We start from the raw sequence: 13,645 nt of genomic DNA, 5'->3' as shown, positions 1-13,645 counted from the left end.
TTAACAATTCTTTTTCATCTACTGCTTATTTCCCTTCCCTATTTGTTAACACTCACTGATGCGTTTTCTGGCTTCGATGTAGGCGCGATTCACAGCGTCGTAGGTGATGCATGTCTGCGATCCAGCTGTCGCTGGGCTGAAAGATGAAGAAACGGAAAGTTAACGCGTATTCTCGATCATTGAATCGGGTTTTATTGTTCTTAGATCTTAACCATCCCTGGTATCTCTCTATATATTTCTTGCTTTCGTTCCTCGAATCAATTTTTCTTTCTCCAGTCAATTACCTAACGTTTTAGCCTACTTTCGTTAGCCAGGCAGCTTTTGACTCGCTCAAGTCACCACGCACCTGCGTACGTCTCCGTAGCCTGGAGATATTCTGTATCAAGGTAACCCGAAACTATCATGTGTGAGCCGTGCGCACGCGAAATGCACGTCAATTGACATATCTTGTTTCTCGCTACGAAATATGATGGCATTGACGTGCCGCTCGTGGTTTTTACGTTCGAAGGTTGACCGACCACCGGTTTTCGTTGACGGTCTCTTTGCTTTCGGACCTCGACACGCCTCTGACTTTACCAAGCTCGACGGGGTGTGCAATTAACCAGAACAAATTGCTGGGTTAATTAATGAAGCAGATGACGATGGTTGGTTTTGCTTACCGCGAGACTTTCCGTGATGATCGATGGTGGTGATTCTTTTCTGGTGTCTTTCGTTGGCTTCGTTACTTTGAAAAAGGTTAGTTTTTTTGTTACGAACGAACTAGTATTCGGATCAAGTGATTTGGGAGAAACTCTAAGTTGAGAAGATCGTAGGTAAAGTTGAATTTCGATGAAGAAATCCGAGAAATTTCAATTTGTTGTTAGGTCTTGGGTTGGTTATTTCAATTCTGGGTATTTTCTTGGGGTCTTATATTCATATTCTACATGATTTTAATTACGTAATATGTTTGTGTTTCTATTTACAAATGTTTAGATAATGGCATAGTAAAGAGTCTTTACAGCTGACCCTTAGTTTCGAAGAAAAGAATTTTTCATTTTCGAGAATTCTTGGAAATTGTTACAAAATTCACTAAATGAATCTTAAGTATCGTTTCCTATGTTTAGAGATAAAGAAGAGTTTTTGGAAAAAATTACTCCACTGGACCTGTATTTTTTATTTATCTTAATAATATACGATCTTATCATCGATTGATCATGAAAAATTATTCGCAAGTTACCTCAAATTTCGATACAACAATATTTACTTTACGTTACGCAACCATTTGACGATAAGTAGCAGCATTAGATCTAGTGATAAGTTAACAGTAAATATAAGTAAATTAGCAGTTAGTACATTAATTTACCCAGTTAATATATTAATTTTGATTTAATTAAGTTCCTAATTCGCTCTTCCTTTGATCATCCAAGTTACCAAATATGATTGATCTTTCGACAAAATTGGTTGTTACTTTCTTCAGTGCGTCGTCTTAAAATTGCATCTTCTTATGGAGTGTATCAATTAAACGGCTCGAATGCGCCACCGTGAAACTTCATTAAGATTCTTGTCGCTCATATGGTGTTCGTAAATTGTGCCTTGAAATCTACTTGTGCTCAGGAACGTTTTCCCACAGATTATCCTGTCACAATCGTTATTAAATAGAGTAATGGGGAACACGCTGAAAGTATTCGCGAGAATGCACTTGAGGGTCGTTCTGAATTTAATTGCAACACAGCACATTCCCGCGTAATTTCGCGTTATAGCGGTTGGTCTAATAACTCGTATGCTACTACGTTTAATAAATTATTATTCGCGCCAATTTTCCAAGGCCCGCAGACAGAAACATTGTGAAAATATGAGATTAGGAAATGGATTATTAAAATCGCGAATTATCTAATCGTGGTAATTGGACTTTTACGATGTTCTTACGGTGTTTCTTTCTAATATTCATTTGCTTGGAAAATACATAGTGAAAATGGAAATGAAGGAGTTCGTTATTTTTATAGAATTAGCGCGTTTTGCACGCCATTTCTCTTGATAATCTTCCGCTTCTTTCTTATATCTTTACCTAAATATACATTTCAAACAAATCGTCATAAGAGGGTATTAAATCTTAGGAATTTAAGATGATTTCTTTCTGGTTGGACAATATCTTTTCTATCGACCGATAATACATTTAATAATTAGATTTTTCTCTTCGAGTTTCGTCAAATTTATGATGTCGGGTTATAATGGAATAAATTAACTGTAGAAAATGCTGCGAACTTTCCAAATAATTTAATAGGTTCCTATACGTTGGAAGATTCTCTAAGAAAAGCATTCGTTTTCTATCGATTTTTATAAAGGAATGGTATTGTTATAACGTTCGTGATAACACGCGACGTGTAGCCAACCACGTTAAAAACAATCTCTGCATATTCACTTGCTTTGATTACGCTGGATTCTTAGAAGGAAAAGTCACGTTTAAAACGCGTTTCCTCCATTTAATGACTTACATGGACTGCATTTCGTATAATGTAACGAAGCCGAGAGCAATTTTAAAGTAGAAAGTGCTTTTCGTTGCGATTTAACAGAAACATTCTAGCGTCGTATACGTTACATAAATATCATTAAGTGTCCGCTGTAATCAATACGAAGATGTCGATTCGCGACAAATTATATTTTATTGCCATCTTTTCCCCTTTAACGTAACAATTGAACACCATTTTTCTTCGAACATCTCTTCAAATTTTTAGACTTAAAATGTCTCTGATTGTGTTCTTCGTAAAATATTTCCTCTTCGTGTATAATAAATAACGAAACGTTTCATTTGGAACTAATAATTTCGATGTTGTTAGTATTAGTTAAAAAGAATTGTTAACAGTAATTCGTAAGATGTTTTTCAAACGAAAATTGCGAAATACTTTAAACGTTCTTCAATGTATTTCGCCTTAAATTTATCGTGTTCATATATTTCTGGCAGTCGACTACAGAAGTAAACGATACGTACTTTCGGTATGAGGACAGAGTAAAGTGAGAAATGAGTATGTTAAGTCTTACGTGTGAACGGGTATGAAATATATTACAAAATGCAGCTACGGTTTGCTGCACATTTTGAACACGCTTGCACTATCTTTGATAAATTGAAACTGCGTCTAATTGTTAGAGCAGAAAAGTTGCAGAAAATATGAACTTGTGATTTACTTTAAACAATATAAAAATAAGAATCTATTTCTCGTAAAAAAGATCAACCTTTTTAGATGCTCGAGCAATTTATACGAAAGTTTCCAGCTGTATTTATAGATTTGTTTTCCTTTCTACTGACTCGTACGCGTTCAAAAATTCTTCGCTCTTCAAATTCCCTTTCAATTCAATTTCTTTTCCTTCATTTCAATTATTTCCTTTATTTTGCCGATATTTCGTAACCTATTTTGTCTCTTTAACTCGCTCCATAAACATGCCTTGTGCAAAGACTAACGGGAACGAACCACATTCATAGAATATAAATTGAAAAGTTACACCGCATTACGGAATATTCATTGTCGACGTAACGAGACCAGGAACACGATCTCCGTATTAATTGCACAAGCTATAGATTTTCTATTCCATTCAGTATCAGCTGACAGAGTATCGCTGTACAAGGCTGAATCTTAACGGTAGTATCGATAACCGAATCGATGTTTTCCACATATTCTCGTGACCAAGAAAAATTATCCTTAACACTGCCCGTCTCTTAGTACACCATTGTGCCAGTGACATATTATGTCAGTGCTACTATTAAAACATTCACTGTTCTCTATATCACACGAGCTACTTAGAAATCAAACTTTATACCGCGTGTTAAATCTGCTTTCTGCGTATATACAAATCTCTCATATTTAGTAGCAAAGTGTATGATTAGTGTCCTTTTGCTTTCCAGAAGTCAAATGATTGATATTGATGATGATAGTCTTATAATGATACATCGGCTTCTGCGTAAATAACGTATTGTGCATAGTATTCCACTCATTCACGCTAATGTTATATAATTTTATTGTATATAGATGAATTACTTTTAATCACTTGCATATGCTTTTGCGTGTTGTTATTAGATTGTGAAACATACGAAACGTTTGATTATCAACGAATCGTTAAAGAGACTCGTTTATGTGCATAACAGTTCTATTTACCGCAGTATAGGATTATTTTACTTGTGACTATCATTGCTTCATAATTTCCGAATCAAAGTGGAAAATTATCATTTTTATAGACGATCGTGTAATTCTATTTTCTCAGAAATACACAGATTTCCAATTCCAAAGGAAGATCGAGAGGATTGGAACGAACTGTCTCGTTAATTTTTAACGAAACGTCGATTTGATATAAGCAAACAACGTCGCGATATCGTTAATCAGGAGCATTGTACCGTGGACGTGGAAATTCTCCGGGAAAATTCTTTCAACCGGGCTCATTGCTCCGTAACGGCGATATCTTGCGAAAATATTCGAGTCGCGTGATCATGTGTCGATTTGGCTTTCACCGAGGTTAGTAAGTGCAAGTGTAACGCACAGATAGGTCGCGTGTTTCGTTTTGCTGCATTCTCAGCCGTGAGCCATTATATCTTGTCCTCGGGCAGCTTCTATCCTCCCTAGACAAACGTATGGATTCCAGCGAGCAGATACCATGCAATATCGTGTCGTTACACGTGCATTCTGTAATTGTAAACAGATAGCATACTATCGGAACGCTTGTGGATATTATTATAGGCTTGGAACCCAACTATCATCATACACAACTGGAATTTTCAAAAGTGAGAACTTTCTAAGAGATCTACCGTTGAAAAGAAATAGAATTTTTCCAAATTGTGCAACACACGCTCGGAAACGATAAAAAGCAAGCAAACTTTCTCGTATTCAAAATGTATTTCTACGTACTTTCAACTGTTTCTACATACCTTCTAATTAAGTCCAAGTGTGTTAAATTTCGCACCATCAAGTATTTTCCTATAAGTATACAAAATTCATATTCTAGAACTGAAATGTACAATCTGATAAAAAAACGTTTCGTTAGAGAATGAAGCTCGTGTGCAAATATTTTTTCCAACCATTGGAAAATTTCCATTATCTTACAAAAAAAAAAAAAAAAGAAAGAAAAAATACAGAAAGTCGAAAATTGGAAAGTAAGGTTTCGTCATTTTCAAAAACGAATCAGAAGGAAAGGTAATATACGCGTTGCAGAGTAAATTTTCACAATGCATCATTATCAGATCGCATGATTGCATGGAACTTTCTAATTATCCTCGTTACATCTTTGAACGTGGCGGATTCGCGACCGGATCGTTGCTTCCTTTTATCCCAAGCAGATCTGTCGTGTTTTATTAGCGGTCGTCCTCAAAAGGATCACGAATAGCCGTGACGGTTTTCTTTTTTTTTCGCGATCGGAAGATTTAATCGTGACTGCACGAGCCGCCGACAACTCACGTTCGTTCGCGTTAACGTGCAATAACGTTTATGGGGTACACGGGCACGCGTAGCCTGTTCGAATCTGGTAATTGCGAGGAAACGATGCAATCGCATTATGCCTCGTTAGAACTGACAGAATCATGCTCTGTCGCGACGATACAGCGTCTCGTGAATCTTCGTCCAGAAATGGGATTAATAAATCGATTTCGCGTTAGGCAAGATGTTTGCAAAGCAACAGGAATCTCCTGGACGATTTGTACGTCGTTATGTTTGTAGATAATGCGACGTTCGATCAGAGATCTTAAACTCCTCGTAGAAATGTCACTCATTATTCTTGCAGTAGTTTTCTAACTATTAGGACGATGAAGAAAAGTACTTTTCTTGTTCCATTGAGATTCTAGGTCCTTTTCTGGAATAATTCGCTAACGTCGTGTTTTTGATTATAAATCATAGATTGATTTCTTATAATTTTGCAATCTTACGTCGACCATCCCAATCGGATTATTTGTAATTTGTAAAATTTACTTGCGAAACGCTGTTTGTCTTATTACCAAATTTGTTGACGTTATGCAACAGAATTTATCGATGTCGATGACTCGTAACTTATAACTTGTAAAATTTCATCGATGATATAGATATACATAGTTCAAGCTATAATCCTCGTTTAATAATTTCACGTATAGTTTCTTTCTCAATAAGAATTCTTAGAATATCGATCTTCGAGTTCTTCTGTCCTATTAGTAATGTCGTGACAGCATATCTTTACATTTTCAATAATTATGATTATATTATTGCATCTAGAAATATCGATACTCGTTCATTTCTATTACGTTCTGTTTCCCTCAGACTCACACCGATCGATGGATTATAACTCGTTATAGAGTCTCAAACTATCCAAGCACCCTTATACTTTCGTGTATTTTATACGAATTCAATCACGAGATACATTTCCACTTTCACGAATATTAAGAAGCTAGCTATAGTAAAAGTGAAGATCGTAAATATGTTGAAAATAGACGCGTCCAAGTTTCGTGGAGCATCTCGAATAATGATATCTTTTGAACCTGTTTAAAACGACGATCACCTTTTGTATTATAATCAGAGACAGTAGCTTAAAGTTGATCAGCAAGTTCGGTCTGCTTGTTATCGGTTTCCTATTAATAATTCATGTACCAGTGGTCGTTGTATATCTGTCAGGAAATAGACGAGTCTCTATAATAATTATCATGAATAACGCAACAACTTTATCTCTTTCCCGTCAATTTCATAGCCATTTCATCGTTTTCTTCTCCTCGAACGATCTCCGTCGTTCTTGCTTTCTTAAAATGTCAAGAAACACCGTACAGCTCCATATTTCGTTTCAAGGTTCTGTAACTAGTAGTTACAACAGTATTTCATTGTATTATCCGCATCGATAAACAAAAGGAGATCAAGTTTTCCATGATGTGTAACGGTACGCTCTCATTACGTGTTCTCACGGTTACATGTTGCAGAAGTGAACTTTTTATTTTGCTATGATAAATCATTATCAAGCGTTCAGTAACTCGATTAAACTATGTTAAAGTTATCGCGAGGCGGACAGCTGTGAGACAAATGCTATTACTTTTGTTTGCTGAAGTGAAATCAAGGCTGAAATACATATGATAACTAGAGGATCGTAGCAAGGTAATATTTTAGCATTTTAGGTAGCAAGGAAAATTCCAATGAAAATCTAAAACTTATTTAGCAGATTTTGGGGAAAACAGTTTCAAACATCTAACGTGCTTCTCGTGCTCCACGTTACATCGTACTTCATTGTTGATTCAACTTTAACCAGAATATGCTATAGATTTTTATTCGAGGTTTCCATACAATTATATAGAGGATGTTGAATTATTCCCAAGAACAAAATAATTAAATATTCCAAACGTAGAAGGAATTATATCATTTATCAGAAAAATAATAAAAAATTAAAGAAGTAATGGCATCGTAATGTATCAACAAGATACACCAATAATAAATAGTAGATCTAATAATAGTATGTATATAGCAGATATCTTGAATTGTACAATAACATGTACAAGCAGGCACACGAGGTGATTCCTTACGATAAAATAAAATTTTTCCATTTAAGTCTTAATTTGCGAGAAAATCGAGTTTGAAAACTTATCAAGTATTCTTGAACGCGACTAATTCCGGACTAGACAGGGCAAAATAATCGGCGGGTCATAATCAGGTCATTCTACGTGTGAAAATAAGTCGAAAATGCAGAATAAAATTTTTTCTCGAGACGCTTTGTGTCCGAAAAAATAAATTTGAAAATTTATCATACGCATGTAACAAATTCGAACTCGATTTTCTCGAAAGCTAAAGCTTAAGTGACAAAATTTTGTTCCATATTTTGTCCTTATTTTTTCACAAGGGATTACCTCGTGCCCGCTTCTGCGTGTTATTCGGCCACACCTTGTATACACATGTATATATATAACAGGAAGTGAATGAAAGTTTGGTTTATGACATACATGACCCGCTATGTGGGAAGAGTTTGAGAAAGATATTTCGTTGGGCGATTTGTGCGATAGTAATCTAATATTATCTGAGCAACAAAGGTTAGATGGATAGTGAAAGTTCAGTCACCATCGACTGTTGTTCCTGCTTTCTCTAGACCTCGAAAATATCGGTGGAGGTCTTGCAGGTCTTGTGTAAGATCATGCTTTAATTCGGCCAACCCGAAGCCACGTGAAACGTCCGAAGGACATAATTACACGTTGCACGTGCCTTTTGAACGTACCATGGTAACAGAGATCGGGTGGAAGGATCGGTACAAGGAAAATATCGCGTAACAACGAGCTTACCAGCGGCGATCGTTAACTCCTTATCGACAAATTGCCGGATTTAATATCGAGCTATAATTAAGATTGTAATCAATGGAGAAATGTGCGATAATTGCAATATTACACATCGTAAGATATGCCTTGGGGTTAGAGTTTGCCTCTTTTGCCTCAAACTTCTGCCGATTGAAAGGAGATGTTACTAGATCTGTTTGTATGATACATATGATATTTGAGTGTTTAACCCTCGTTAAATATCTCTTTTTTTTTTATTGCAATGGATATCGTGTCGGATTCGTAACGTCTGATCTGTTATTAGATTCTTTATGAGTTTCAAATTATTGTTGCAATCATATATCATATTAATCTATTTCTTTGCAAAATTGTAAAATATGCGCTGATGAGTTACATTCTACGTTCTATATCAAATTGTATTGAACGTTAAATAATTACATATTTGAAATTGATCTAGTGACTTAAACCAATCTAGTGATGCTTAGACAAGAACGTATACTTGTCTGCGTTTTCCAATATCCCAATATCTCTCTAAAAGGAAACATTAAAACGAATCTTGACGGTTTGATGTAACAGTTTAATTTCCAATTCTCATCTCCGTCGAAACAACATAATCTTTTCAAACATAAGAAACGTCCCATCACGGTAAACATTCTTCGAATCCTCTAAGGAGAATGTCGTAACAAACTAATATAGATATGTACCCAGAGCACCGGCTAATAAATCAACTGCAAAAGAATCTTCGCCCACGGCGGTTCGCTCGAGTTTACCTCACTCTACATATAATATATAGTCGAACAATCCTGTTCGAAATAGTATCAAAGCATTCGTGTGTATTATACGTCGTGTATACGTATTTGCAGTGATATTAACGTTACTTACAAGGAGCCACGTAGCAAATTGTATGTGTAATCGAAGACGCTGGTCCTTCCTGGCCCGCTGAGGATCAACGCGCAGTCATCGCCGTTTGCATAAACCTCGACCGGCTGATATTGCAGGCCGTCGCAGCTATCGTTGTTTCGCCAGGTCGCCAGTAGCAGCAAGAGCCCGATTATCGCGGATCGTGTCCGCCCTATCACGGATCTGCAACATTGTAACAACGACGATTATCTTCTCTGTGGCATCGGGGTTATATCGCGAACCAATCACGGCCGAATATTCAACCGAAATCGCTTGTAGCCTGTGTTTGCGGTTGTTGGGAATCACTTTGTTTCACACCCCTTTCATGGTATTTCGTAATCGATTTTTGCGTTAAGGGTTGCTGAATTCTTGAATTACTTAGTAAACTGTAAACTCTTAGTAAACTGTAGATTTTGCTTCAACAATTTATTATTTAGGAAGTTAGGTTTAGTAAATACTTATGATAAGTAATTTGGAAGCAATGTACACAGTTGCGAATCGTTGAAATATCATTCTTTGGAATAATAAAATATAAATGGGTAATAAATGACTAGAAAGGATGATTTACATAGGTTAGGAAGATATTTATGACAGTAGATAGTTACTCGTGTTTCAGATTGATCTTTTTCGTTATGAGTTGATCGAAAGATTCTTAGAACCGGATTTCAAATTTTGGGGAATTACACGTGAATTACACGTTGGTTTAATGAAATCTGCAATTGTTAGAAGTTGGTAGCTAGGTAAATATCAATGGAAGATAAATTAATTTGGCAGTGCCATGGTGGAAATTAATTTAAATACAGTTCTTCGAAGTAAATTTCTTCGTTTAAGTGGAAATTTTCGCAACAACACGCAGGTAGACAAATAGGCAGCTAATAAAAGCAATGGAAACGTCATTATTGGCCTTTATGAACGATCAGAATACTCTCGTAACCTTCTTACAAAGGATTAGGTTTGAAAAGAGTGGCTCGAAACTTCGCTATGGCAACGTAAATGTAACATTTAAGGAAGTTAAAAAACGATTATGATCGTGGGATTAGAAAGTAAAAAATGATAGGCGAGAAAAACGATCAATTACTACGTGCTTTATTTACATTGCAAAGCGGATGCAAATGCTTGTTGTTCCATTCTATTCCAAGTAACATTGGTTTCGACCAAGTCTCGGGAGAATGTGTCCACCTTGGACGTGGAGGCAACCGAGTGTCGATTTATTTATCGCGGTCGTGTACGTATAACTGTAACCGAGTGATATTTTCTCGTTGGTTTCATCGAAAATTATGCATTGAGCTCGTTTCTACGTTATATTCAGATGGAAAACTGGTCCGAGGACATTCACCTTTTATTCTAAAACCCCGACAATTATCTGCTCGGATTAGTCCGTCTGATGTGTCTGTCTCGGTGTTGATCGGTTCGTCGAACGAGTTGAATAATAAGCCTGGATGAATTTTCAGTTTATTTCGTTAGCGCAGAACGTCGCGCGTTTGATTTACCTGTTTATAGGATCAATGAGATACGCCTCAAGATCCTATATTCTTTATGACGAATTGTAAATTGAGATTACTATACACAGGTTAGCGAAATTATTCGACATCTCTCATGAATGTATTACGTGTGCTGTATGAAACATTTCGAAATTTGATGAAGTTAGTGAAGTTCGAAATAGGTCTGGGAATATATGTACTTTGAAATTGCAAGATATTTCGTACAAGAATATATTTCGCAGACATCACAAAATTATTTAAACAATCAATTATCCATTGCATTAATAAACTTTAATATTCAGTGGACCATATTTAACGCTTATTATATGTTTAAGGCGATTATTCACATGCTGTATACTAATTTCTTACCAAATATGTGTTTCCAGTAAATATCTTGTAACTTTTATACACATTTTCATATTGGCTTGAAATTTGAACGATATAATCATATAAATTTATTTTATTTAATATTGTGTTATTAGACTGATCTCGAGAAAACATAAATGTCTCATAGCTGTGAATCACGTTCGTTTAAAAACATTTTCGAATACAAGCAATAAAACATGTATTTAACGATTTTTTCAAATAAAAGTATTAATTAGTAAGGCCGACTACCGATTAGCCAACTAGAATACCATCGATATTATGTAACAGTTTGCCAGTTGAAACATCGAGTTTAGAAATTCAGCCTGCTCGTTACCAACTCGAAACGTCAAAGAATGGAAAGGAAAAACATTTAGCTTCCATATCTGGCCTCTAACGATCAATCCAACGTGATATAATCTATTTTTTAATTTCGTTTCCATAGCAGAAAATTGATCCGCAAATGTATAAACCAGCAAAACCTTAGGCGCTGAATTTGTATAATTATTGTAGTTTCTTCCATCGATTATTCGTTGCACAATTTCGAGAGACGATGAATAACGCGGCAGTATACCTTGACTTTCGTGAGGTTCAAAGAATCTTCAGAATTTGTAATTTTATACTGTTGCTTTATTTTTTTATGAATGCAAAAATGAAATCATGTAGATCAATCTGTTTTTATATCTTACTGCAATGAGCACGTGCTCGCCCATTCCCGACGATGCATGAATTCAGGATGAAGAAACTGCATACGTGGTGGAATGAGAACTATGTATATTTGCACTACGGCGATGTTGTTCTCTATGGTATAACGAGGAATTGCATGAAGTATTCGCGATATACGTTGAAATAAAACAGCATGTTTGATACGGTAGTCAAGTTTGAAATTTTGTATAAAAGATCGAGAAGTTGAAGAGGAATATAAGAAATTATTTATAAAAAAAAAAATCAGAACGCGTAAGATTTCTCTCGTAAATTTGCGCTTGTCAATTTTTACACGGAGCTTCTGTAGAATATTATTTTTAAAATCTGACTTCTTCAACAAGCTTAGCTTTGCATATGAAATAGTCAAATTCAAAGTTTTCGATATTCAATTACATATGAAGAAAGATAAATGAACTTCATCTTCTTCAATCGTTAAAAATGCAAAGTGATAATCAATTTCTGTGTCACTATACGATACTACAACGTGTCCTGATGTCTGCATTTGAAAAAGTTACTTTAAAAAGTTTATGGTATATTTCACTTTGATGTTGTTTTCTGGATGCGTGTTTGGATGGATGAACGTTTCTTGGATGCGCCACTCCTTGCTGAACATCCTGCGCTCAGATATTCTGACCAAACTCGATTACCTCTCATCCTAACTCTATTTCATTAGGAATCATCCAGTGAAATTGCTTTTCAACAAGTTCTCCTACGTCTATGTTATCAATTTTATGCACGTGCCAAAGAATCTCTGTCATGCTACTCCTCCGTTTCTCTAAGAAACACACAGGGAAAAAGTCACAAGACGCAAGCCACGAATTCATTAGATTCTAGAGTAATCTATACCTGCTGCACTTGCGAGATTTATGGTGTTTCGATACGATTCACGGGGGATTCCTCGAGTCGTATTCACGTCGGTTCAGCTAGAGTCATTGACTAAAGGCAATCGGTCAATAGACCTTATGAAATCGAATGCGTCGCGACCGGTTTTAAGCATCGGCACGTTTCGTCCGTGCCGCAGGCCACGCAAAGTGACCAGAAAGCAAAGAAGCTAGTGTTTCTCTCGTACGATTAGTAGACCGCGGATTTTTCTGCAATTGTCAACAAAACTGCGACTTACAGACGAAATGTAATTAGATGCACGAGTAGATGAAACATTTTTAAACGGAATTTTTTCAACGAAAAGTTATTACGTTACTTATTCTTGATTATTTTCCATGCAGAATTATTCTGTTCGTAGTTATATCATTTATCAGACAAATCGTTACGTTCAGGAAATATTCTTCTAAAATGAAATAGAAATAAGCTGGAAGCATTGAGCCGAACTTTCTGTTTCTTCACCCACTTGCACGTAACATTCAGCGATCATTACGAAATGACTAATATGCTTTGTCAATGGGGAATCAACGATTGCAGCGTAATGGAGCGATTGTAATTCTTTATAAATATCTGTAAATAATAGTTGATCAACGAAATCATTGTGAAATCAGAGGCGTAACTCTCTGCAACGGATCCCTGAAGCGCAACACCGAACAAAGTATAATACTTCGCAATTACATCGTTGGTAACACGATCGATAATACATCAATAATGGACAACTGATCGACAATAGAGCATCCTTGTCACGGTAACGATCATCGTTGTAACGCTAGAACAGTTTCTACGAGTGACGATTATTTAATTTTCTACTTCGCTGCCTCCTCTTCTATTGTTTCATTTTCGCTCTTTTTCAAGCATAAGCAATCACGGTCTAGTCATTTGCGATGATTTGAATTTAATTTGCGCGTATTTTTGTGCCGATTAAACATAGAAGGGGATTGCTGTATTCCATTATATTTATGTAAAGCGTGTTTGATCTTTTCTCTTTTGTTTCGTACGAAGATATGTAAATGTTATCACGACAATTTACGTAAATTGGCCCGGTATTCTAACCGCGTAACGCCGAGAAATCGGATCGAGAAACGTAAGAAATCGC

General features: G+C 36.0%; 2 protein-coding genes across 4 annotated transcripts in view; one reads left to right on the top strand and one right to left on the bottom strand.

Annotated features, from left to right (window-relative positions):
* Positions 1–13,645, top strand: part of LOC117214669 (centrosomal protein of 290 kDa-like) — a 170,107-nt gene that overhangs the window by 35,575 nt on the left and 120,887 nt on the right. The gene's annotated exons all lie outside the window — the stretch shown is intronic.
* LOC117214670 (chorion peroxidase) overlaps positions 1–13,645 on the bottom strand; it is a 33,895-nt gene that overhangs the window by 16,619 nt on the left and 3,631 nt on the right. For all 3 annotated transcript variants that reach the window (XR_004488923.1, XM_033460882.1, XM_033460883.1), the window contains exons 2-3: positions 9,104–9,304; positions 57–136 (exon numbers count right to left, since the gene is read on the bottom strand). Coding sequence is in view for 2 of the 3 variants with exons in the window: in XM_033460882.1 (XP_033316773.1) it covers positions 57–136; positions 9,104–9,304 (281 nt within the window). In the remaining variant the exon portion in view is untranslated. The remainder of the gene's footprint in view (positions 1–56; positions 137–9,103; positions 9,305–13,645) is intronic.

This window comes from Bombus bifarius, unplaced genomic scaffold (genome assembly GCF_011952205.1).
Source record: "Bombus bifarius isolate JDL3187 unplaced genomic scaffold, Bbif_JDL3187 scf7180000009243, whole genome shotgun sequence".
In the NCBI taxonomy this organism is placed as follows: Eukaryota; Metazoa; Arthropoda; class Insecta; order Hymenoptera; family Apidae; genus Bombus; species Bombus bifarius.
The sequence above is the reverse complement of the archived record's forward strand: the minus strand, read 5'-3'. Positions and strand labels throughout refer to the sequence as shown.